We start from the raw sequence: 21,671 nt of genomic DNA, 5'->3' as shown, positions 1-21,671 counted from the left end.
AGTACTGCTCCCCTCTCCGGAGTCGCCCTCCTCGTAAGCTTAGACAACAGCGATCCACTTCACTTCACTTGTTATGAAGATCCCTCTCCGCCGTCACGAAGTCAACCCAAACGATCCATATCAGAAGAGCATCTTTCAATGGAAGAATGAGTTCGTTGCTGCTTGCGGTGAATTCGTTGGGACCACGATGTTCTTGATGTTTGCCTTTGGAGGTGCATACATCCCCAATAGACTGCCTAGAATTGAGTGTTGACGATTGAAACAGGGTGCAATATCGCCAACTTGAACACCAGCAGTAATTCGACGTCTAGTGGAAACAGCAGCAGCGTCAATGCTACCGCTGACGCCGGCAAGTTGATCTATATCTCCTTGTCATTCGGATTCAGCTTGGCCATTAACGTCTGGGCATTCTTCCGTATCTCTGGTGGACTCTTCAACCCCGCCGTCTCCCTCGCCCTCGCTCTCGCCGGTGCCATTCCTCCCATTCGCATGATCACTCTTACCATCGCCCAGATCCTCGGTGGCATAGTCGCTGCTGCCATTGTCGACGTACTCACGCCTGGAGGGTTGGCCGTCACTACCACCCTTGTCCCCGGTATGAGCATCAGCCGCGGGCTGTTCCTCGAGATGTTCTTGACTGCCCAGTTGGTTTTCGTTATCTTGATGTTGGCCGCAGAGAAGAACAAATCCACCTTCATCGCTCCCATCGGTATCGGATTGGCCTTGTTCGTCGCCGAACTCTGGGGTGTCTATTACACCGGTGGCTCCCTCAACCCCGCTCGTTCGTTCGGCCCCGCTGTTGCTGGTAGGTCCTTTGTCGGATACCACTGGATCTACTGGGTTGGTCCCTTTTTGGGATCATTGTTGGCGACTGGGTTTTATAAGTTTGTCAAGTGGCTTGATTACAAGTCTGTTGTTGCTGGACAGGATGCTTCGAGTGAGGCGGAGGTTGAGAGGGAGAAGGCTAGGCATGATCCTGAGGCGGCTGGGGCTGCTCAGGATGGACGAGACGGTGACCACTAAGTGGTGAAAGTGAAAAGCATGGAGAGGCACGTTGTATGAGTATAATCTTGTGGTGACGAAGCTGGTGCAATACCACAGTAATATACCTAATATCTTATTGGACTTGTTGCCTGGTCATCGCGATCATGAAGCAGCTGCTGTAGCTGCTTCATGATCAGCTCATGGCAGAGCACCATTTCTGAAACTCCCAGGGATTGTCGGTCAATGTCGACCGCCGTGTCTCGGCGATAGTCGGGTTGGCAAACGGGATGGAACGGCGCTGCCCCGCACGGCCTGCCGGTAGCCACCCGGAATTGGGTTCGAGAAGTCCGACGGTCGGGTTCCCGCAAGACCCGTGCGCAGTAAATCGTAAAATATAGAATTGCTATCGCATCGATGCTAAAGCTCGGCCGTACACGTACGCGTACGACAGCAGGACGAAAAACGAAGAGAAGTATCGCAAACACCAATGTACGCCTGTAACCGTAGGATCAACCCAGACCCACCCAAACCATGTCCCTCAATAATCGTACACTCTCCTTTCTGTTGATGCTTCTGTGCACACAGGATGCTCTCCTCGGCCGCGGCAAGTTCACTTCACGCTCTTCCAGCAGTTCTTGAACTTCATAACCTCCTGCTCACACTTTGCCCAGTCACCAGACTTGGTATAGCACTTTTGAAGGGTGTTGTTCTCGACACCGCACTGGTCTGCGCCGAAGGAGCCGCGGTGGTTGGCATAAGTAGCGTTTACCCAAGGTTGCTCGGTGGCGGTGGAAACTGAGTAGGAGCGAGTCTGGACTGGAGAGGTGCCAAAGGTGGAGACGTTGTCCACTTCGGTTGCGTCAGAGACTACTGAGCTTGAGCGAGGACGGTCGGTGTTGCCAGCGAGGGTGTCTGCCGAGTAGAGTAAGTTACACGTCCATAGACGGAGAGTAGAGGAAGCAAGTACCCTTGATGATCCAGGTTCCGAATCCCATGTTGGATATAGAGTAGCAGTAGTTTTGTCAGGTTGTATGCTGCATGCTGGATCGCGGGTCCCGTTGGTTTATATAGGGGTACGGGGTGTATGCTGGCGGTCGATGGTTCGGTCACAGGGATCGGCAAGACGGCGGAGGGGAACGACTGCGCTCGGCAGCCGCCGCGTGATGCGGGTAGCATTGCGGGGGAATGTCAGAGCGCTGACCTCGAATCTCGTTCAACATCTCCTCAAGTTCCTTTCTTGTCATGGCCATTGTAGATCTGAGGCCATCCAGAATCCGTGCGCCTTGTTGTCCAGCCAGCGGCAGTGGGCGACCGGTCGACGTAGACGTCGCAAGAAGACGTTGAACATCCCCGCGTCCACACAGCCGAACAGCACCTCGAATCTCGTTCAAACCGAATGGTCTTCCCGCCAAGTTCCAGTCAGCAATTACCCTTTCAATCGCAACCCGAGAAGGACTCCTAGGCGCACCAATGACAGAATACCGGTGGTTTAGTTTGCAGCGCGCGCGGAGCGGAACCGTCATGCACGTGCAGAACCCAAAATTTGGCTCGTAGGACCGTTCAGATCGTAGATAAGCTGAGCACTCCCTCTCCCTGCTGCTGCTGCTGCTCTATACCTCTGATCTATATACAATGCCCGACGTCGAACTCCCTGCCCCAATTGTCCAGGGTGTTTCGTTCTTCTCCATCGTCGCAACCACCGAGGACGCTTTCTACGACACCGTCGCATTCTACGGCGCTCTCGGCTTCCGCGAAACCTCTGTTTTCGAGAGAGGTCCCGATTCACAAAAGACGGCAGAGCACTCTTCCGACAGTGCCAAGGAAACGTGGTTGCATGCTTTTGCTGATGCCGGCAACGGCGAGGATGTCACCTTGAAGATCCGCTTGGTCCCTGGATCCCCAGTGGATGCTAAGGCTGAAGCGGAGGGTGAGTGGAGAGCGAAGAAGGCGGCTTTCGTCATGTACACCGGCAACCTCAACTCTGCCCTTGAATACATCAAATCGCGCAAACAGTCATTCCAGGCCCGACCCGAGACCGGAACTCCCACGGAGATCTACACCTACGACCCAGTCGGCACCCTTGTCGGATTCACCTCTAAGCGCAACCCTTTCGCCACCGCTGCTCCTGCACCTTCACGGACCCCTGTACAGGCTCCGATCGAGACTCCATTGGTTAGCCAGCCAGTGCCACCAGATGGCAAGAAGAAGCGTATCGGTGTCATGACCTCTGGTGGTGACGCACCCGGTATGAATGCTGCTGTTCGTGCCGTCGTTCGTATGACCATCGCTCGTGGCTGCGATGCTTACGCGATCTACGAAGGTTACGAGGGTCTTGTTCAGGGTGGTGATCTTATCAAGAAGATGGCTTGGTCCGACGTCCGTGGTTGGCTTTCCGAGGGTGGTACCTTGATCGGTACCGCTCGTTGCATGGCTTTCAAGGAGCGTAAGGGTCGTTTGACCGGTGCTAAGCACTTGATCGAGGCCGGTATTGACGCCTTGGTCGTCTGTGGTGGTGACGGTTCATTGACTGGTGCTGACCTCTTCCGTTCTGAATGGCCCAGCCTTGTCCAGGAGTTGATCGACACCGAGGTCATGACCGAGGAGCAGGTCGCCCCCTACCGTCACTTGAACATCGTCGGTCTTGTCGGTTCCATTGACAACGACATGTCTTCTACCGATGCCACCATCGGTGCCTTCTCTTCCCTCCACCGCATTTGTGAGGCCGTCGACTCTATCGGTTCCACTGCTTTGTCTCACTCTCGCGCTTTCATTGTTGAGGTCATGGGTAGGCACTGTGGTTGGTTGGCCGTCATGGCTGCCGTCTCTACGGGTGCGGACTTTGTCTTCACCCCCGAGAGGCCTCCGGAGGGCGAAGACTGGGAGAGCGACATGTGCAAGGTCTTGCAGAAGCACCGTGACATGGGTAAGCGAAAGACCATCATCATCGTCGCTGAGGGTGCTATCGACCGTGAGTTGAAGCCCATCACCCCCAACTACCTCAAGGACATTTGCGTCAACCGTCTCGGTCTTGATACTCGTGTCACCACCCTCGGCCACACTCAGCGTGGTGGTACTCCTTGCGCCTACGACCGTATGCTTGCCACTCTTCAGGGTGTTGAGGCTGTTGAGGCTGTCTTGGACTCCACCCCTGAAACTCCTTCCCCCGTCATCGCCATCAACGAGAACAAGATTACCCGCAAGCCCCTCATGGAGGCTGTCAAGCTTACCCACTCGGTCGCTGAGGCCATCGGGCAGAAGGACTTCCGCAAGGCGATGGAGCTCCGTGACCCTGAGTTCGCCGACTTCTACGATACTTACGTTCACACTACCATTGTCAACGACGAGGCCAAGTCTACTCCCAAGGACAAGAGCCTTCGTATCGCCATCATCCACATCGGTGCCCCTGCTGGTGGTATGAACGCGGCTACCCGTGCTGCTGCTCGTTTCTGTTTGAACCAGGGCCACGTTCCCCTTGCTGTCCACAACGGTTTCCCTGGACTTCTTCGGCACGACTCTGTCCGCGAGCTTTCCTGGATCGATGTCGATGGCTGGGAGATTCGTGGTGGATCTGAGATCGGTACTAACCGTTCCACCCCCGACATCGACCTCGGTCTTGCAGCTTGGGCTTTCCAAAAGCACCGCTTCGATGGTCTCTTGATCATCGGTGGCTTCGAGGCTTTCACCGCTCTCGGTCAGCTTCGCCGCGCTCGTGCCTCCTACCCTGCCTTCCGCATTCCCATGGTCTGCTTGCCCGCTACCATCTCCAACAACGTTCCCGGTACCGAGTTCTCTCTTGGTAGCGACACTTGTTTGAACGCCCTTATGGAGTACTGTGACGTTATCAAGCAGTCTGCCAGCGCTACCCGTCGTAGGGTCTTCGTTGTCGAGGTGCAAGGTGGTAAGTCTGGCTACGTTGCTACAGTTGCCGGTCTCGTTATCGGTGCCATGGCCGTCTACACCCCTGAGGAGGGTATCAACCTTAAGATGTTGCAGGAGGACGTGGAGCACTTGAAGAGGTCTTACGCTCACGACCAGGGAGAGAACCGCGCTGGGCGCTTGGTTCTGAGGAACGAGCGTGCTTCTAACACTTACACTACTGAGGTGTTGGCTAACATCATCCGTGAGGAGGCTAACAAGAAGTTTGAGGCTCGTTCCGCTGTTCCTGGGCACGTCCAGCAGGGTGGTATCCCCTCTCCTCTTGACCGTGTCCGTGCCGCTCGTCTTGCTGTCAAGTCCGTTCAGTGGTTGGAGCAGCACGCTTTCAAGTCTTTGGAGGAGCGTGCCGCGTCCGAGACCGCCGCTGTTATTGGTATCCGTGGAGCTGGTATCATCTTCACACCTATCGACGTTTTGGAGGAGACGGAGACCGATATTGCTGCGAGAAGGCCCAGGCAGGCCTGGTGGAAACCTATGCACAACATTTTGGACTTGCTTTCCGGACGTAGTGTGCCAGAGGCTGCTACTGCCAGCGAGAGGTCGTAAGCGTAGGGACTGTGAAAATGGGTATACAATAGGTTTTTCATCATGGACTCTGGACCGCAGGCGGCGGGGTATCAATCATAACTCTCATCGTAATACAAAACATTATAGATAACTCCTGAACTCCCAATCTCGAATTCCCATTCTATCGTGCAGAAAACCGTTCTGAACGCTCCACCCCCTCCATCGTTGTCGAATCAGTTCAGAGATTCGTCTACATCCTCCGTGGTCCTCCGTCGCCTCTATAGCTCTGCCGTGGCAAGGGTCAGGGAATGTATGGTGTCGAAGCCTGCGCACAGCTCCCCTTACTACCCCTCGGTCGGCTCCTTGGCTGTGGACCTTGTGGAGTCACTTGCAATGCGCCATAGCGTTGACACGCTCTCAAACTCCTTTCCAACAGCGACGACACCCTCGAGATTGCGATTCAGGAGGTTCAAGTTGGTAATGATCTGCTCCATGCTCTGCGTGCAGTCCAACGTCAGCCCGATACCACAGTAGCACAGAGAGGCAAACTGACCTGGCCAATCTCTCCAACGAGACGAGCACGCTCCTTCTCAAAGAATTCGCTCCCTGAGAAAGCCGACTGAGGTTGTTCTGCCATTGTTGTTGTTTGTTGATGCTGGTTGGTGCTGGTTGGTGCTGCACCTGCATCTCGCCGACGTTCGGGATCGTGCGGCGCGGATTTCTAGCTGGGACCCCCAACCGTACGTTCGTTCATCATCTGAACAGCAGAGCCTTGTAAGGAGCACCATACCCTCATTCTACACCGTTGCCCTTCTAACCACCGCATATATTCAGAATCATCATGGTCCTTCCTCGTCTCGCCAGGTCCACCGCGGCCAAGAACGTTATCAAGTCCACTATGCCTGCTGCACGAACGATGGCATCGAAAGTTCTGATGCCCCAGACCGCTGTTCAGCGTGCCGGTGCTCAGGCTGCTTTGAGGATGGTCGGTTCATCAGGACTTGTCGGTCAGCAGAGACAGGCATCGACTGGTAACGGTGAGGTTAAGGTGCGCATGATCTCGGCGACTGATCTTGATTCGTACGGTAAGCTAACCAACGATGGACTATAGGTTACCGTTCGTGATGCTTTGAACGCTGCTATGGTGGAGGAGATGTTGAGAGATCCTGATGTGTTCATCATGGGTGAGGAGGTTGCTCAGTACAACGGTGCATACAAGGTCACAAAGGGTCTTTTGGACAAATTCGGAGAGAAGCGTGTTATCGACACCCCAATTACTGAGATGGGTTTCGCTGGTCTCTGTACCGGTGCCGCTCTTGCTGGTTTGAAGCCCGTCTGTGAGTTCATGACCTTCAACTTCGCCATGCAGGCTATCGACCACATCGTCAACTCTGCCGCCAAGACCCATTACATGTCTGGTGGTATCCAGCCTTGTAACATCACTTTCCGTGGTCCTAACGGTGCTGCTGCTGGTGTCGGTGCTCAGCACTCTCAGGACTATGCTGCTTGGTACGGATCTATCCCAGGATTGAAGGTTGTTTCTCCTTTTTCTGCTGAGGACTGCAAGGGCTTGATGAAGGCTGCTATCCGCGACCCTAACCCGGTCGTTGTTTTGGAGAACGAGTTGATGTACGGTATTTCTTTCCCTCTCTCTGCTGAGGCTCAGAAGGACGACTTCGTTCTTCCTATCGGTCTTGCCAAGGTCGAGCGTGAGGGTACCGATATCACCTTCGTTGCTCACTCCAAGTGTGTGCAAGACTGTCTGGACGCTGCTGAGAAGTTGGAGAAGGAGGAAGGTATCAAGGCTGAGGTCATCAACCTCCGATCCATCAAGCCGCTTGACATTGATGCCATCATCAAGTCCGTGAAGAAGACTAACCGCCTCGTGACGGTCGAGGGTGGTTTCCCTGGTTTCGGTGTAGGATCGGAGATTGCTGCTCAGGTTATGGAGAGTGAGGCATTCGACTACTTGGATGCCCCTGTTGAGCGTGTCACTGGTTCCGAGGTTCCTACTCCTTACGCTAGGACCCTCGAGGCCTTTGCTTTCCCTGATGTCGATGTTGTCTGCCGTGCCGCCAGGAAGGCTCTTTACCTTTAAATTTGCTTTATTAACCCACATATATGCTACTTACAAACGATGAGGAGGGGTTCCCTGGACGAACCCGTTTGGAGTTGAGTTGTTTTGGCCTTAGAAACTGATTCCCACGCAGACCGCGGTCTGTCAATCAAAAATTATGACTATTCTACTCCTCCGATTGGTTCTTGTAGGTGACACCAGCATGCGCGCCTGGCGGTGGTGCAAGTTCGATCTCTTCCGGCGCTACATCTTCGAGTCTCCTCTCCAACATTCTCCCGGGAGCCGTTGGAGCTCTGGCCGCAGCTTCACTTTTTGCAGTAACTTCTTGTTCTATCAAGACAGCTCTCGCGTTTTCTCCTTCTCTTCGTCCACCCAGGGGACCATTTGTCCTTCTTCCCCAAGTTACCTTTAGTAGGCATCCCTTGATAACTGCTTGCCCGCGCGTAGTCTCTGCAGCCGCCTCTGCCCCGGCACGAGTAGCAAAGTTTACGAAAGCCGATCTCGCGCGATGCACGCAGACGACAGACTTGATAGGGCCGAAAGCGGAGAAGAACGTGCGGATTGCGTGTTCTGGTAGATCGTCTTCAACTCCAGTCAAGAACAGAGATGTCTTAATGAATAGGTTAGCATTCACGAATGGAACCGTCAACGTAGCGTAGAAACTCACAATCTTGGGGTCGTTGGGTGGCCTCATATCCACCTGACCACCGATTCGTAAAACAGATTTTGAACTGCTGCCTCCCTCTACATCAGGATTCAAGTCCGCCGGATCGTGCGATAATGTGCAAGATGCGCCACGTGAACAGTGTCCTTGAGCGAATGCTGTACAAGGATATGCCTTGCCGCGCTTGAAATATGGTTCACTCCTTGCCAATTTGCGTAGCAGATCACGAGCTGCTGTATCTGCATTCTGGTAGTTCACGGGTGTATCTCCATCCTTGAGCTTTCCTTCGTTATTCTGCGCGTAGTATTGCTTATTGATGTCGCTCGAAGGACCTTGCGCGACAAGCTTCAAGGCGGCATCGCGGATCTGAATAGGTAGACCGAACTGCAGATCAAGTAGACAGGACTGGCAGCAGTTCTTTAGTCTGCAAGTACCATGTTAGTAGTCGTTCTTGAAGGATACAATGAAGTGCAACAACGTACCGAGCGCAGGTCATGCATATATCGGTCTTCTTGTAGCGCTCGCCAGTCCCGGGAGACCAGCGGAACACGGTAAATGGTCTCGTACATATCTTGCACTCTTTTCCGAATTTGTCTTTTGTCATGCGCACGTATGGATTGGGTCCTGGATGACGGCGAATCAGCATGGTGGGTCGTGAGGCGAGGGAGGAGGAACAAACCTAAGCAGGTCTCACAGACGGCAGGGAATTCACTTGACTCCCAGCCAGACTTGTTGATATCGGCTTTCGGTGGCATGCTGGGTGTAGCAATGGAACTGGTGGTGGGCTGTATGCTATCTGTCCTACAAAGTAAAGTGGAAGTATACGGGGTGTATATACGGGTATGCGACCTTCTGCAAAGCGCTGCTGGACGGTGCAGAGCAGTCTTCGGAATACACTGGAGCAGTTCAAACGAGAACAGGAAGCCTTTTTGAACTACTACAAACATCCTTAACAGAACCCAAAGGTTAGAACACACACCTCGTATTTCGGCACTTCACGCACACGAACGTCCTCAGTAGCGCGTTTCCAGTCAACTGGCCCAAATACGCCGCGGTCAACATAAAGTCGAACACCTCCTCGGCCTCCCTTTCCAATACACTCTCTTCAATGGCCTCCTTCGTTCCCGCTGAGTCTAACCCTACTCGCGACGCCGCCTTCTCCAAGGCCTTGCACGGCAGCGATGCTACCGACAAGCGCGGTTTCGCGGTATGTACTCCTTTTCGAACAATCATGTTCCGTGTCTGATCATGTCTTCAGGCAATTCTCGGCAAGGACAAACGCGCGACCGAGGCTGAGGTTAGCAATTACTTCGACTTCTGGGACAACAAGACTCCTGGTGTCGAGACCGAGCAGGACAAGAAGGATCGTCTGGACCGTTACACCACCCTCACTAACGCGTACTACAACTTGGCCACCGACTTCTACGAGTACGGATGGGGTTCTTCTTTCCACTTTTCGCGATACTACAAGGGTGAGCCTTTCTACCAGGCTATTGCTCGTCACGAGCACTACCTCGCCTTGAAGATGGGTTTGAAGGAGGGTGACAAGGTCCTCGACGTTGGATGTGGTGTCGGTGGACCCGCTCGTGAGATCTGCTCTTTCAGTGGAGCCAACATCACCGGTCTCAACAACAACGACTACCAGATCGCCCGTGCGACCAACTACTCCGCCAAGCGTGGTCTTTCCCATAAGCTCAACTTTGTCAAGGGTGACTTCATGAACATGCAGTTCAAGGACGAGACCTTTGATGCCGTTTACGCCATTGAGGCTACTGTCCACGCTCCTACATTGGCTGGTGTCTATGGTGAGATCTTCCGTGTCTTGAAGCCCGGAGGTGTCTTTGGTGTGTACGAGTGGGTGATGACCAACGACTACGATGCTTCCAACCCAGAGCACCGTCAGATCGCTTACGGTATCGAGCTTGGGGACGGTATTCCCCAGATGGTCAAGGCTTCCGATGCTGTGGAGGCTCTTAAGTCTGTTGGTTTCGAGATTCTCCACGATGAGGACCTTGCCAACAAGGGTGATGAGATCCCATGGTATTACCCCATTGCTGGTGAGTTGAAGCATGTTAGAAGCTTGGGCGATTTGGTCACCGTTGGACGTATGACTAAGGTGGGAAGGTCTGTGGCTCACAAGTTTGTCGGCGTGTTGGAGAAGGTCGGTTTGGCTCCTAAGGGATCCCAGAAAGTTGGTGATGCTTTGGCTACCGCTGCCGATGCTCTGGTTGAGGGTGGAAGGAAGAACCTTTTCACTCCCATGCAGCTCTACATCTGCCGTAAGCCTGAGTCCAAGTAAAGGACGTAAGGTTTGTGCATCTTGATTTGTTTTCACAAAAGAGACTGGCTCTCTTACAATTGAGGCCCAATCATGTGTGGCTGGGGTTTGTCGATTTTGGCTAGGCTTTGTTAATTTTGCATTATGTTATATTCCCAATTGCAAAGAACGATTAGACGCGGTCCCTCTCAATTGCAAGCTTAGCATTACAGTTGCTTGCCTGCATACATCCTACAAAGAACCGGATACCGCGGGAAAGTTCATCCACTGTTCGCAACGTAATGCTTCTCAATTATTATTCTGAAGTCACCAGGTGATGTTGACGTTATACGCTCGTGTAGGGCCGCGTGTAACCTGTTCCCAGATTGTGTTGCTTAACTGTGCAGGGAAACATCTACACGTACGCATAATATTGTCGATGGACCAAATCTACTTAAGACTTAACATCGGATTTAACATGAAGGTCTAACCTACTTTCATTCATTAGACTCTATGTTGGTATAACTTCAGTCAAACTTTAAGCCATAACCTTCAACTCCTCCGCCTTAAGCTTCCCAGCAGCAACCAAACTGCCCGCAGCCTCCTTGAAAACGGCGTGGATGTCAGCAGAGACCTTCAAGCCCTCAAGCTTCTTGGCCAAATCCGCAATATCCTCAGCCTCAAGCTGAGCGCTGACCTTCTCGTAATCATCCAGACAGCTGTCGACCTGCGCAGCAGAGGCTGCTCCCTCGGCGGAAAAGTAGTTCGCCTCCTTCAAAGCGTTCTTGATGGTCTTCTTGTTCTTCTTCGACTCCTTCTTTGCCTTCTCCTTCTGCGCCTTCTTATCAACGGCGGCGAGTTTAGCCTCATCCTCCTCCTTCTGTTTGCGAGCAGCCTCTTCCTCCTCAGCACGCTTGGCTGCCTCAGCAGCCTCACGAGCACCACGTTCACGCTCCCACTTGGCCTTCTCCTTTGCCTCCTTTTCAGCCTGCTTGAACATCTTGATACGGGGGTCCTGCGCAAGGACGTCGTCAACAAGCTTGCGAAGACGAGCAGTGTCTTCCGTCTTGCGCTTGGCACGGTCGGCCTTGTTCTTCTTCTCTTGGTAACGCTTCTGATCACGGTTGTCCGAATCGTCAGGAATATCCTTGTCAAGGTATTCAAAGGTCCTCCACGAGTCGAAGTGGTAGAAGAAGTCATAGAAAGCCTCAACCTCCTGACGAGAGGAATCCTCATTACCAAACGAAGGCACAGGGTGCTTGTTTGAGAATCGACCTTCAGCAGCAAAAACACGGTTCCAAGACTTGTAAGGGAAGTCACCCTTAGCCTTCTTCACAGGGGGCTCAACGTTGGCGCTCTCATCGACAGAGTCGTATTGACGACGTCTGACAGGGTCGGAAAGGACTTCGTGAGCCTTCTGGATACACTTGAAGAAAGCGTCGTCATTGAAGTTGCCGCTGGCGGCCTTCTTGTCGGGATGGTGCTTCAAGACCTTTCTGCGGTGAGCACGCTTGATCATCTCGTTGTCGGCCTTGTAGCGGTACTTGGACAATCCCAAGACGGCGTAATGGTCTTGGTTCTTCCAGTCCTTGGGATCGCTCTTCAACATAGCAGGATCTTCGGGCTCCTCCTCCTCCTCTTCCTCAACAGCCTCGACGTTCTTGGCGTTAGCCTCAGCCTGAATCTTGTCATCCTCGGAGAAGGTGCGGTTGTGACGCAACCTACGAGCGTGTGCGAGGAAGTGAGGACCGACAGGCTCGATCAGCATGTTAGTAGGAGCCGAGAGGGAACCAGCGGCCACAAAGTGATTCGCCGCATCCCATGTAGCGGGCGGAGCAGTCAAGGTAACAGCCATTTGACCTTGTTGATGTCTGGTTGAAATGCTTCCATTGCCCGGCACTCCTCGAGAAGGTGTAATTTTGGCGGTGCCCTGCCTAGTCCCGATCCGGCAGCATCTACGTTACATCACGTACAGACGCGTCGACCAGGCTGCTACGGTACGTCGCTCTCCTCGGCTCCACCAGAACACGGCTACGGTACCATTACAATAGGGTGAGGCGAGGGTGTTGCCTCTTGCTTGTATGCTAGGATAGGCTTCGTCAAGCTCTGCTAGGTGACCTTCCTTGCCACACAACAATGCCACTGCGGTCTATGGGCCCGCCTCAGAAGCATCTTTCAATGGCGAGTGCGGCAGGTGCGCAACGTGCGCTACCTTCACAAAGGCTTCCTCCTCACGGGTCTATTCTTGCTTCACAAGCCGATATCACCGATCAAAACGTCTTCAGGCAACTGATCAACGAGGTTCTACGTTTGCCGACTAGCAACAATGATGGACCTGACGCATCAGCATTTGACGTCGAGTTGGATACAAATTATCAACTCATCCAAGTTGTCACGAATGTTGGCCTGGCTCCTCTCGCGGATAATGAATCACCAGGTCTGTCCTTCCTCTTCTCATATTCCGCAGATGTCATCCTGACTGTGTGCATGTAGGCGAGCTCGACATCCAACAAGCTCATAACACGCTTCTTGTTATTCGGATAACAATGCAGCGCACACCGAAAGTCTTGTATCAGGCGTTGGCACAAGCAACATCACCAGAAAAAGTGATCCTTGCGCTTTGGCTCCTTCCCTACGTTACAAAGCTACTTGGCCATCCCAAGCTGACGGACTTACATGAGGATATCATTCAAACGTTGGAAGATATCTTCAAAACATTGCTTCATGCAACAGAAGCCGGTCCGGTGGCGAAAGATTTCGTCGTCGGAATACAGGCACGTATGCAGAAGAGTCTGGCAGTCGTCTCGAGACTTTCATCTGACATAGATGGTTATGGTTATTCAGGCCGGGCAGACCATGCGATGGCACTACTCGAAGGCGCATTGCTCATGGCGACAATATTTCAGCTCTACGCGTCCTTATATGCTGTTAACCCTGGCTATTTCAAAAGCGCCGGCCTGCCTGACATGTGCCTATGGTACGACTCGGCAGTCACCCTGATGGTATCCTGGCAGGCAACTCAGTTCGATACACGGCATCTACACGACATTCGCCACCATGTGCTTTCTCGTACTACACGAGCTTTGGCTTTTCTGCTTTCCACGAGTTGTGGAGGTATTTCCGAGAGGCATATGGTTTTGCGTCTTAGTGTCTCATGGGCAAAGATTATGCTACATGATCGCTCCGCACAAAGTGAACAAGACTTGACGTTACTCTTTGGTGCTTTTGGAAGACTGTCAGAGGATGCTACAGTGCCCAACTCGGCTTTTGGTGGACTGTGGGAACTTCTACAACGACTCGGTGGCGATGCACGTTTAGGGGACATATGTTCCGGGCGTGTCCGTGCTATGACCATGATCCTTCAAGAAAATTTCCAAAGGCACCGCACGTCGATCGGTTTACGTGTGCAAGAAACAACGGTTCCACGTCACGATAATTCAAAGCCTGTCGAGACTGGGACTGACTTATCAAGTGAACGGCCGCCAAAACGTATCAGGCTTGAACTGCCATGCGCTGTTGTTCCTGTCAAGGTGGACACTGTCATTGCCTCACTGCTTGCAACCCTGAAGATTCCGTGCGAGAGCCCTATCTCTCTTGGTAAGCTGGAAGAGCTGCTAAAGGAACCTTCATTTATAAACCCAGACAACGCTCTGGTCATCAGTGTTCACATTGGCTACATGGCGTGCGCCTTGCGTGATGCTCTAACACGCGCAGGCCTTTCAGCCTACCATTCATCTGCATCGTTCACATGTCGGGAATGCGATGCCTTGGGGGATGCGCGTATGTATCCATACGTCGGGCATGATTGGGCACGCGACGTTGGATTCGATGGTTTGTTATCCTTGTTGCAGATTGTTCATCAGGTCATGCCATGCCAGGCATCTGGGAAGCTGCGCCTTGCTGTAATGCACGCCCTCGAGAGAGTCGTCCGTCATACAGTATTGCCCGAGGAGTTACGTTTGACGCAAACTTCGCTTGGCAAATGGGCCTTGCAAACTGTACAGAGTTCTGTACGCCGGTTGCGTATTGCTGCTGGGCGGACCCTTGCTGGTTATTGCTCTGTACGTGCCGGACAAGACTTCCAGGATATCGTTGGTGCGAACAGGCGAGTGGTGTTAGAGACACTGAGAAAAGTCAGTGAGCGCGAGGATGCGAAGTATCTTGAAAGTTGTTTGTTGTCTTGGGGTTATATTGGCCGTGACGCACCTGAACAGGAACTCAACATCATCCTCTTGCATCTGGTGGAGTTTCTTGGTCACGGGAATACATACCTACGTGCTGTTGCATACAACGAGATCCAGGGCATAGCTGAAGCCCGAGATCAGACAACTTGGCGCCTGCTTTCACCTTTTTGGCCTACTGTCAGTATCAATATCGTTCGACGGATGAAGTCAAGACCCCAAGTCATTCAGTTGGTATCGGATCTCTTAGGTATCACCGTTGCCGACTTTTTGAATCGCACTCAGAATCGCACGATACCTCATCTCATTCTTACCAAACGTCAAGACATAGTCATTCTCATTGCAAAAGCGCTGCAGAGAGATGTGGCTAGACTTTGCTTCGACAACATGCCACATATCCTTGCTGCCCTGTTGACTCAAGAAGGACATGGCGCGGAAGACAGCATCATGCTTTTGCTTTCGCTAGCCTCGTCTGAGTTTGAGAAGCTTGACTTAGCGAGTTTAGTTCGATCAGATCCTATCTTCATTGCTGTTGAGTTACTGAAAATGTTTTCCGGCTCAAATGAGGCGAAGTCCTCAAGAATTTTCAAGGCACTACAAATGGTCGCGTCTATTGTGATGAAGTCACAAGGGACTTCTGGCAAGGACGCTGTTTCGAGGGTGGATTATCTGGCCGCATTTTTTAAAAGGCACATCCTCGGTATAATGGCTAACTTCACCGACACCATCAACGACGTGAGAGGTCGTCAAACTTCAGCTGAGAAGCTGTCCTGTATCGTCGGTATAGAGAAGATGATCGACATGGCACGCGCATCTCTTGAAACTGCGCTCCCCCAGATTACTGCTTGCCTCCAATCGGCGTTGGCGGATGAGATGTTGCGCGAGCCTGTTTTGATGGCTTGGACCACCCTAATGGGGTCTGTGCAACCACCCTATATTGGGGCATTACTTGGCTATACGTTGTCTACCATCATGCAATTCTGGCCTATCTCGAAAGAGGATGAACGACAGCAGATGCTTGCCATATGCGATCATATCTTTGAAGTACACATGGATTCTGTAGTGGATGAGCTTCCCATGATTCCTGACCTTTCCCTTATACCCGAGTTAGCTCAATTTGAGGCGAAGCTCTCCGAACAGCGGGCAGTACTGAAGCCTTCTGTGAAGTTGAGGAATCTCATTCGGCGTTGCAATCATGAGAACATCTACATGTGCCACCAGGCGCTTCTGGAACTGAGAGGCTTCCTCGTTGCGAACAATGAACTTCTTCATTCACTCACTCTCCGCGACCAGCCTGATCAATTGATTGAAGATCTCATCAGATCTTTGCTCGACATATGTTCCAAATACCACAATGAGCACCGCGAGATAGAGAGATTGTGCGCGGAGTGCTTGGGCATCGTCGGTGCAGTGGATCCAAACCGTGTCAATGCAGCCCGAGATGTTCAGGACATCATAGTCGTTCATAACTTCGAAGATGCCGATGAAAGCATATCATTTGTCTTGGGGTTAATTGAAGAGCAACTCGTTCCCGCTTTCCGTGCCTCAACGGACACAAAATCACAAGGATTTTTGGCTTATGCTATGCAAGAGCTGCTAAAGTTTTGTGGTTTCACAACGCAGATATTGAACAACGCCATGTTCGACGGATCTGGTACAATCATCGAGCGATGGTCTGGTTTGTCCGCAGCTTCGAAAGAGACTTTGACACCTCTCCTGGCGTCCAAGTATTTTGTGACTGCAAGTGCTCTACCTGAACCAGAACAGTATCCGACGTTCTCCTCTCACACGAATTATCGGTCATGGCTTCAGGCATTTGTATTAAGCCTTATGACGAAGGTTACGGGTGACAATGCAAAGAAGATATTCGCAGTTTCGCTCCGTATCGTCAAAGACCAGGATGTCGCCATCAGTTCATTCCTGCTGCCATACGTAGCGCTGAATGTGATAGTTGGCGGGACTGACGAACAACGTGATGAAATTGCTGTCGAGCTCCTCGCTGTACTTCAAAACGATATCTCTTCAGAAACTACTGCATTCGCAGCCGAGAAGTTCCGTTTAGCCGGCGAGACGGTATTTCGCTTGATCGACTATCTCAATAAGTGGTTGCGCAAGAGGCGAAAATTTCTATATGATCAGTTTGCTGCAACGGCGAAGAAGGCCAACAGATATCTTGCGCCTGATGAAGGCACTGAGGACGATAGTTTTATCAGACGAGTTGAGGTTGTACTTGCTGTTATTCCAGAGGATATGATGGCCCGCGCCTCGTATAACTGCGGCTCCTTTGCACGAGGACTATTTCATTGGGAACAGTACATCCGCAAACAGCGTCAAGCTTTGTCCGAATCCGAGCTGGAGCCGTTGTACCGGACATTGCAACACATTTATTCGAAAATTGACGAACCCGACGAGATTGAAGCTATCTCTGCGAAGTTCTCGGTTATCAATCTGGGCCAGCAAATTCTTGAGCATGAAGTCACTGGTAAATGGACGTCAGCACAAACGTGTTATGAGCTATGCCTTCAACAGCAACCAGAAAAACTTGAGCTTCAGGTGGGATTGTTGCGTTGTCTGAATCTTTCAGGTCATTATGAGACATCGCTAAATCAAGTTGATTCATGGGTAATGAAGACACCGCAGCTTTCTCGGCCTCTTGCTAAGCACGCGGTCGAGAGCGCCTGGCTTGTAGGAGATTGGAAAGCCCTGGAACGCCATTTAGGAGCTGCGGAAGAGGAGGGCTCCTTCGAGGTCGTACTGGGAAGAGCAATCCTTTCTTTGAGGGAAAAGGATACGCGGAATCTTAAAGCACATCTTCAGCAAATTTACGACATCTTAACTCATGATCTAGTGGCATCTGGCGTCAAGGACTCACGCCAATGTTACGATGTGCTGGTAAAGTTACACGGAGTACAGGAATTTTCGATGATATCAGAGGCATGTTTGTTGGACAGCGGTGGCCTGGTTTCTGTCATAACGAATCTCGAGCGGCGGCTAGACCTTCTAGCTCCCTCAACTGAATCTCGCCAGTTTGTCTTAGCCTTGCGCCGAACTGCTTTCGAACTTGCCGCGCCGGTGTCCTCTCGCGCAGAAGTCTCCGCGATATGGTTAGATATTGCAAAGCTTGCGAGAAAGGCTGGCCAATCGCAGCGGTCCTACAATGCAATACTGAAGGCCTCTGAAGCTGGTGCACCCTTAGCAGCTGTTGAAAGAGCACGCTGGTTGTGGCATGAGGGCGAGCAGCACAGAGCTATTCAAAGTCTCGAAAGCGCTCTAAAAGCTGGGACATTTGATCATTCGGAATCGATTCCTGATAAATATAGCTCAGCTATCACCACGGACGCTACGACCCGGTCCAGGCCTAAAAACCAACTGCTAGCGAAGGCCAAGTTGTTGCTAGCAAAATGGATGGAATCTTCGGAGCAGAGTGGAATGCACAACGTACTTCACGAGTATATCGAGGCGGCAAGAGCATATGACAGGTGGGAAAAGTGTCATTATTATCTTGGTCGATACTATTTGAAGCTGTATGAAAACGAGGAGAAGTTGCCAGTCAAGAAGCAAGGCGACAATTTATTGACAGGCGAGCTCACCCGTCTAATTGTTGTGAATTTTGGTCGTGCGCTCCATTATGGAGTTAAGTACGTCTTTCAGACAATGCCGCGATTCCTTACACTATGGCTCGATTTCGGTGCAAACGTGGGAAAGATAGCTGAAGATGCTGGTAGCCCTGATTATCGAGCTCACACCATTGCTTCACGGCAGAACAAGCTGAAAGTTCTGAATGAGCAAGTCACTCGCTATGCAAAACGCCTGCCGCCCTATATATTCCTTACGGCATTTCCTCAGATTATTTCACGCATCGGGCATTCGAACGCATCTGTGTATGCTATCCTTGAGTGGGTCATTGTGTCTGTCATCAGCAACTATCCTCAGCAAGCGCTCTGGTCCCTGATGGCAGCCTGCAAATCAACTGGAAAATTACGCGCTGAGCGTGGGAATGCCATTCTTGCGAGAGTTAAAGATTCAAAGAAGAAAGGGCATCCTCAGATCCGCGACCTCGTTAACCAGGCGAAAAAGATGACAGATCAACTTTTGCAGCTATGCAATTTCGAAATTTCCGGACGTCAGACTACACTGAGCCTGTCAAAACACATGCGTTTTCAGCACTCGGTTGCGCCATCGAGCCTGGTGGTTCCTCTGCAATCCGCACTCACGCTTACACTCCCCTCGTCACCAGTCACCTTGAAATATCATCATCCGTTTCCTGGAGATCTAATCACAATCGAATCTTTTCAGGATGAAGTTGACATCATGAACTCCTTGCAGAAACCTAGAAAAATCACGATTCGGGGAAGTAATGGTCGACGGTACCATTTCCTCTGCAAGCCAAAGGATGATTTGCGCAAGGATGCTAGGTTAATGGAATTTAATGGAATGATCAACAAGTTCCTCCGAAAAGATGCTGAGGCTAGCAGAAGACGTTTGGGCATTCGCACTTACGCAGTTGTGGTGTTGAACGAGGAATGCGGTCTCCTTGAATGGGTGAATAACACAAGACCCTTCCGAGACATTTTGATGAAAATCTACCGGCAGAAGGGTGTCGTGATCAACTACACTGAAATCAGGTCAATCTTGGATCAGGCTTGTGCTAGCAACATGCCTGGCGAGATCTTCAATACGAAGCTGCTTCCAAAGTTCCCTCCCGTTTTTCACGAATGGTTCATTGAGACATTTTCGGAACCAACGGATTGGCTAGCAAGTAGGCAATCCTACGCTCGCACGCTGGCAGTGATGTCCATGGTTGGCTATGTACTTGGTCTTGGAGACCGCCACGGCGAGAACATTTTGTTTGACGAAACGAACGGAGACGCTGTGCATGTTGACTTTAATTGTCTTTTCGAAAAGGGATTGACCTTTGAGAAGCCGGAAAAGGTGCCCTTTCGTTTAACACACAACATGGTGGATGCGTTTGGAGTCACTGGCTGTGACGGCACATTCCGCAAATCATGTGAAGTTACTGTCCGTATTCTGAGGGGCAACAAAGACTCACTTATGAGTGTCCTCGAAACGTTCTTGCATGATCCTCTTGTGGAATGGAATAGACGAAAGGTAAGTTTTATCAAGGACCGTTAACTCACTCACGCATCTGCTGACCTTGGATTAGAGAGCCAACCAATATGCTCTCGAGAACGAGGAGGGTCATCGTGCATTGGAGAATATCAGGCGGAAACTGGAGGGGTATATCGGTACGGAAGTGCTGCCGCTATCTGTCGCGGGGCAAGTACAGGAGTTGATCAGACAGGCCACAAACCCGGATCTATTGGCGCAAATGTATGTGGGATGGGCCTCCTTTACCTAGGTTTAATTAAGTCAGTCCTGCGATGGCGATGGGGATTCAATACCAAGCAAGATTTGTGGCAGCCCGTAATTCATACATATGCATATACCTTTGTCAGAAATTTGCGAAGCATCTATACCGGTAAACAAGGATTACCACTGACACATATGTGAAATAAGCTTCAGGCAAGACCCATACGATCGGAATCATCTGGATTATGCAAACCATATCATGAATTCAGTCATCCAAATTGTGGTTTGGGTCCCATTGTCCAGAATGTTATCGAGTTTTTCCCACGGTTAAAAAATCATATATCTAAACCGAACCTGGGTATAGTGATCCATGCTTCTTGCGAGGGTAGGGCTGGTATTAGTGGTATATTACGATCCACTCTGCAGAAGTCCCATACGGTGTCAAAAATGGATGACACAGAACCCTTGATATTGGAAGTTATGGATGATCCCAAAGGTCATCAATTTCCGATATTTTTCCGAAATTTCCTCTCCAGATTTCGGGTTGACGATAATCTTTTTTGTATTAAGCAGAATAAAATCGTGGACCAAACGGGATTTTGTAATCCATGATCCTCACGACCGTAGTGTCAAGGAATATCCATGAGACCGCTGCGTTCGTAAAAATCATGGATGACGAAAACCCCTTTAATCCATGGTTTCTCCATCATGGAAAATCCACGATTGTATTCTATATCGGGACCCAAACCACGATTTGAATTAGCTCAATTCATGATTTGATTCCCGATAATCCACAATGAGAGCAGGCTTAATCCCAGAAAGAATTATGCAAGAACGCAAAAGAGTGTAGGGAGAAATTCCTAGTAGTATTAGACGCAAAGAGCGAGATTATCAGGTAAAATAAGGTACTTTGAGTGTTCTAATAGCTATTTTACTTGTAAACATGGCCCTATAGTCTATAATCGAATTCTATTTCAATTTCTGGGATTCGTTCTGGGTTTCGTTCTAGGATTCCCATAAGATAGATGGTCACGTTCCAGAACTTTATTATGGGATTCCCATACTTCCGTCGTGGGGTTCCCATAGTTTGTATCCCAGAACTTTTGACTTCGTAGGGCTGTATCCGATAGCTCGCCGACAATTGTCAGTACGGTTGAGATGCTTGGTTGAATGATTTTACAGCTTTCGCCGGAGAAGTACCCCGCACGTGGTGCACCACGGACATTACACAAGGACAATTATACAGCAGTATTACGACTACTATGGTACGGTATAAGGATAAAGAACATAGCTCTAACAGCAGCCTATAATCCGCCCTGAAGCGTAGCTATAGACCTGAGAAGTTTGGTATGCTTGAGTCTGATCATGTCTGTAATGTACCTGCTATCTAGCTCTGCAGTGTGATACGATCATGACACTGCTATAGCCTTCATGTACTTTTTGACAGAGATTCTACTTCCCGGCTGCGCGCCTGTTTCACGAAAAATCCCTGACAGATATCCCGTGGAATTTCCATGCAAAAGTCTCACGTTCCCTTGCATGTGTCATGGATATTCCCTCGACAGGGAAGATTATCCTTGGAAAAATCCATGATCTCAAAACCTGATAGCAGACTTCGTAGCTTTTCCTATGTCAAAACCAATCATGGACAAAAAACGTGGAATTGATCCTTGGTTTTTTTGTCATGGATTATGCGTGATTTTCTCAGGCTTTCGCACACCCATTGCTTAATAATCAGGCATAATCCATGATTTC

General features: G+C 50.9%; 10 protein-coding genes across 10 annotated transcripts; 6 read left to right on the top strand and 4 right to left on the bottom strand.

Annotated features, from left to right (window-relative positions):
• The first annotated feature begins 107 nt into the window (after positions 1 to 107).
• On the top strand, positions 108 to 1,045 carry SAICODRAFT_30671 (aquaporin-like protein). The gene is made up of 2 exons (XM_019167736.1): positions 108 to 212; positions 266 to 1,045. The coding sequence occupies exons 1-2, from the start codon at positions 188 to 190 to the stop codon at positions 1,021 to 1,023; spliced, it is 783 nt and encodes a 260-aa protein (XP_019023652.1). The 5' UTR covers positions 108 to 187; the 3' UTR covers positions 1,024 to 1,045.
• Positions 1,046 to 1,484: 439 nt separating this feature from the next.
• Positions 1,485 to 1,979, bottom strand: SAICODRAFT_19716 (uncharacterized protein; the record flags this gene model as incomplete). The annotated part of the gene is made up of 2 exons (XM_019166149.1): positions 1,485 to 1,896; positions 1,952 to 1,979. 2 exons carry the CDS (start codon positions 1,977 to 1,979, stop codon positions 1,595 to 1,597), a joined length of 330 nt encoding a protein of 109 aa, XP_019023651.1. The 3' UTR covers positions 1,485 to 1,594.
• Positions 1,980 to 3,231: 1,252 nt separating this feature from the next.
• Positions 3,232 to 5,466, top strand: SAICODRAFT_57994 (6-phosphofructokinase; the record flags this gene model as incomplete). The annotated part of the gene is made up of 1 exon (XM_019169572.1): positions 3,232 to 5,466. One exon carries the CDS (start codon positions 3,232 to 3,234, stop codon positions 5,464 to 5,466), a length of 2,235 nt encoding a protein of 744 aa, XP_019023650.1.
• Positions 5,467 to 5,764: 298 nt separating this feature from the next.
• Positions 5,765 to 6,090, bottom strand: SAICODRAFT_30670 (uncharacterized protein). Its single transcript, XM_019167735.1, has 2 exons — positions 5,981 to 6,090; positions 5,765 to 5,924 (listed from the first exon to the last, which is right to left on the bottom strand). The coding sequence occupies exons 1-2, from the start codon at positions 6,062 to 6,064 to the stop codon at positions 5,772 to 5,774; spliced, it is 237 nt and encodes a 78-aa protein (XP_019023649.1). The 5' UTR covers positions 6,065 to 6,090; the 3' UTR covers positions 5,765 to 5,771.
• A 271-nt stretch (positions 6,091 to 6,361) lies between these two features.
• SAICODRAFT_57891 (pyruvate dehydrogenase E1 component subunit beta) lies at positions 6,362 to 7,525 on the top strand (the record flags this gene model as incomplete). Its single annotated transcript, XM_019169566.1, has 2 exons — positions 6,362 to 6,475; positions 6,539 to 7,525. The coding sequence occupies 2 exons, from the start codon at positions 6,362 to 6,364 to the stop codon at positions 7,523 to 7,525; spliced, it is 1,101 nt and encodes a 366-aa protein (XP_019023648.1).
• A 49-nt stretch (positions 7,526 to 7,574) lies between these two features.
• On the bottom strand, positions 7,575 to 8,923 carry SAICODRAFT_93446 (uncharacterized protein; the record flags this gene model as incomplete). The annotated part of the gene is made up of 4 exons (XM_019171876.1): positions 7,575 to 8,114; positions 8,172 to 8,592; positions 8,651 to 8,792; positions 8,848 to 8,923. 4 exons carry the CDS (start codon positions 8,921 to 8,923, stop codon positions 7,671 to 7,673), a joined length of 1,083 nt encoding a protein of 360 aa, XP_019023647.1. The 3' UTR covers positions 7,575 to 7,670.
• A 288-nt stretch (positions 8,924 to 9,211) lies between these two features.
• SAICODRAFT_93445 (putative sterol 24-c-methyltransferase) lies at positions 9,212 to 10,494 on the top strand. Its single transcript, XM_019171875.1, has 2 exons — positions 9,212 to 9,375; positions 9,427 to 10,494. Exons 1-2 carry the CDS (start codon positions 9,277 to 9,279, stop codon positions 10,465 to 10,467), a joined length of 1,140 nt encoding a protein of 379 aa, XP_019023646.1. The 5' UTR covers positions 9,212 to 9,276; the 3' UTR covers positions 10,468 to 10,494.
• A 239-nt stretch (positions 10,495 to 10,733) lies between these two features.
• Positions 10,734 to 12,368, bottom strand: SAICODRAFT_130150 (DnaJ-domain-containing protein). Its single transcript, XM_019165419.1, has 2 exons — positions 12,104 to 12,368; positions 10,734 to 12,076 (listed from the first exon to the last, which is right to left on the bottom strand). The coding sequence occupies exons 1-2, from the start codon at positions 12,278 to 12,280 to the stop codon at positions 10,964 to 10,966; spliced, it is 1,290 nt and encodes a 429-aa protein (XP_019023645.1). The 5' UTR covers positions 12,281 to 12,368; the 3' UTR covers positions 10,734 to 10,963.
• Positions 12,369 to 12,561: 193 nt separating this feature from the next.
• SAICODRAFT_19709 (uncharacterized protein) lies at positions 12,562 to 13,812 on the top strand (the record flags this gene model as incomplete). Its single annotated transcript, XM_019166146.1, has 2 exons — positions 12,562 to 12,862; positions 12,920 to 13,812. A coding segment is annotated over exon 2 (840 nt), but the record flags the coding sequence as incomplete, so codon positions are not given.
• Positions 13,813 to 13,919: 107 nt separating this feature from the next.
• Positions 13,920 to 20,047, top strand: SAICODRAFT_81229 (uncharacterized protein). The gene is made up of 2 exons (XM_019171233.1): positions 13,920 to 19,715; positions 19,771 to 20,047. Exons 1-2 carry the CDS (start codon positions 14,103 to 14,105, stop codon positions 19,963 to 19,965), a joined length of 5,808 nt encoding a protein of 1,935 aa, XP_019023643.1. The 5' UTR covers positions 13,920 to 14,102; the 3' UTR covers positions 19,966 to 20,047.
• Positions 20,048 to 21,671: the final 1,624 nt, after the last annotated feature.

This window comes from Saitoella complicata (genome assembly GCF_001661265.1).
Source record: "Saitoella complicata NRRL Y-17804 unplaced genomic scaffold SAICOscaffold_14, whole genome shotgun sequence".
NCBI lineage: Eukaryota > Fungi > Ascomycota > Saitoellomycetes > Saitoellales > Saitoellaceae > Saitoella > Saitoella complicata.
This window is presented reverse-complemented; position numbering and strand designations above follow the sequence as displayed.

Bases quoted from the DNA above. Each gene is read 5' to 3' on its own strand.
- SAICODRAFT_30671 (XM_019167736.1), top strand. From the start codon at position 188: ATGTTCTTGATGTTTGCCTTTGGAG. The intron at 213-265 runs GTGCATACATCC...CGATTGAAACAG, and splicing joins CTTGATGTTTGCCTTTGGAG to GGTGCAATATCGCCAACTTG.
- SAICODRAFT_30670 (XM_019167735.1), bottom strand. From the start codon at position 6,064: ATGGCAGAACAACCTCAGTCGGCTTTCTCAGGGAGCGAATTCTTTGAG. The intron at 5,925-5,980 runs GTCAGTTTGCCT...GACTGCACGCAG, and splicing joins TCGTTGGAGAGATTGGCCAG to AGCATGGAGCAGATCATTAC.
- SAICODRAFT_93445 (XM_019171875.1), top strand. From the start codon at position 9,277: ATGGCCTCCTTCGTTCCCGCTGAGTCTAACCCTACTCGCGACGCCGCC. The intron at 9,376-9,426 runs GTATGTACTCCT...TCATGTCTTCAG, and splicing joins CCGACAAGCGCGGTTTCGCG to GCAATTCTCGGCAAGGACAA.
- SAICODRAFT_130150 (XM_019165419.1), bottom strand. From the start codon at position 12,280: ATGGCTGTTACCTTGACTGCTCCGCCCGCTACATGGGATGCGGCGAAT. The intron at 12,077-12,103 runs GCTGAGGCTAAC...AAGAACGTCGAG, and splicing joins CCGAGGATGACAAGATTCAG to GCTGTTGAGGAAGAGGAGGA.
- SAICODRAFT_81229 (XM_019171233.1), top strand. From the start codon at position 14,103: ATGGCGTGCGCCTTGCGTGATGCTCTAACACGCGCAGGCCTTTCAGCC. The intron at 19,716-19,770 runs GTAAGTTTTATC...ACCTTGGATTAG, and splicing joins TGGAATGGAATAGACGAAAG to AGAGCCAACCAATATGCTCT.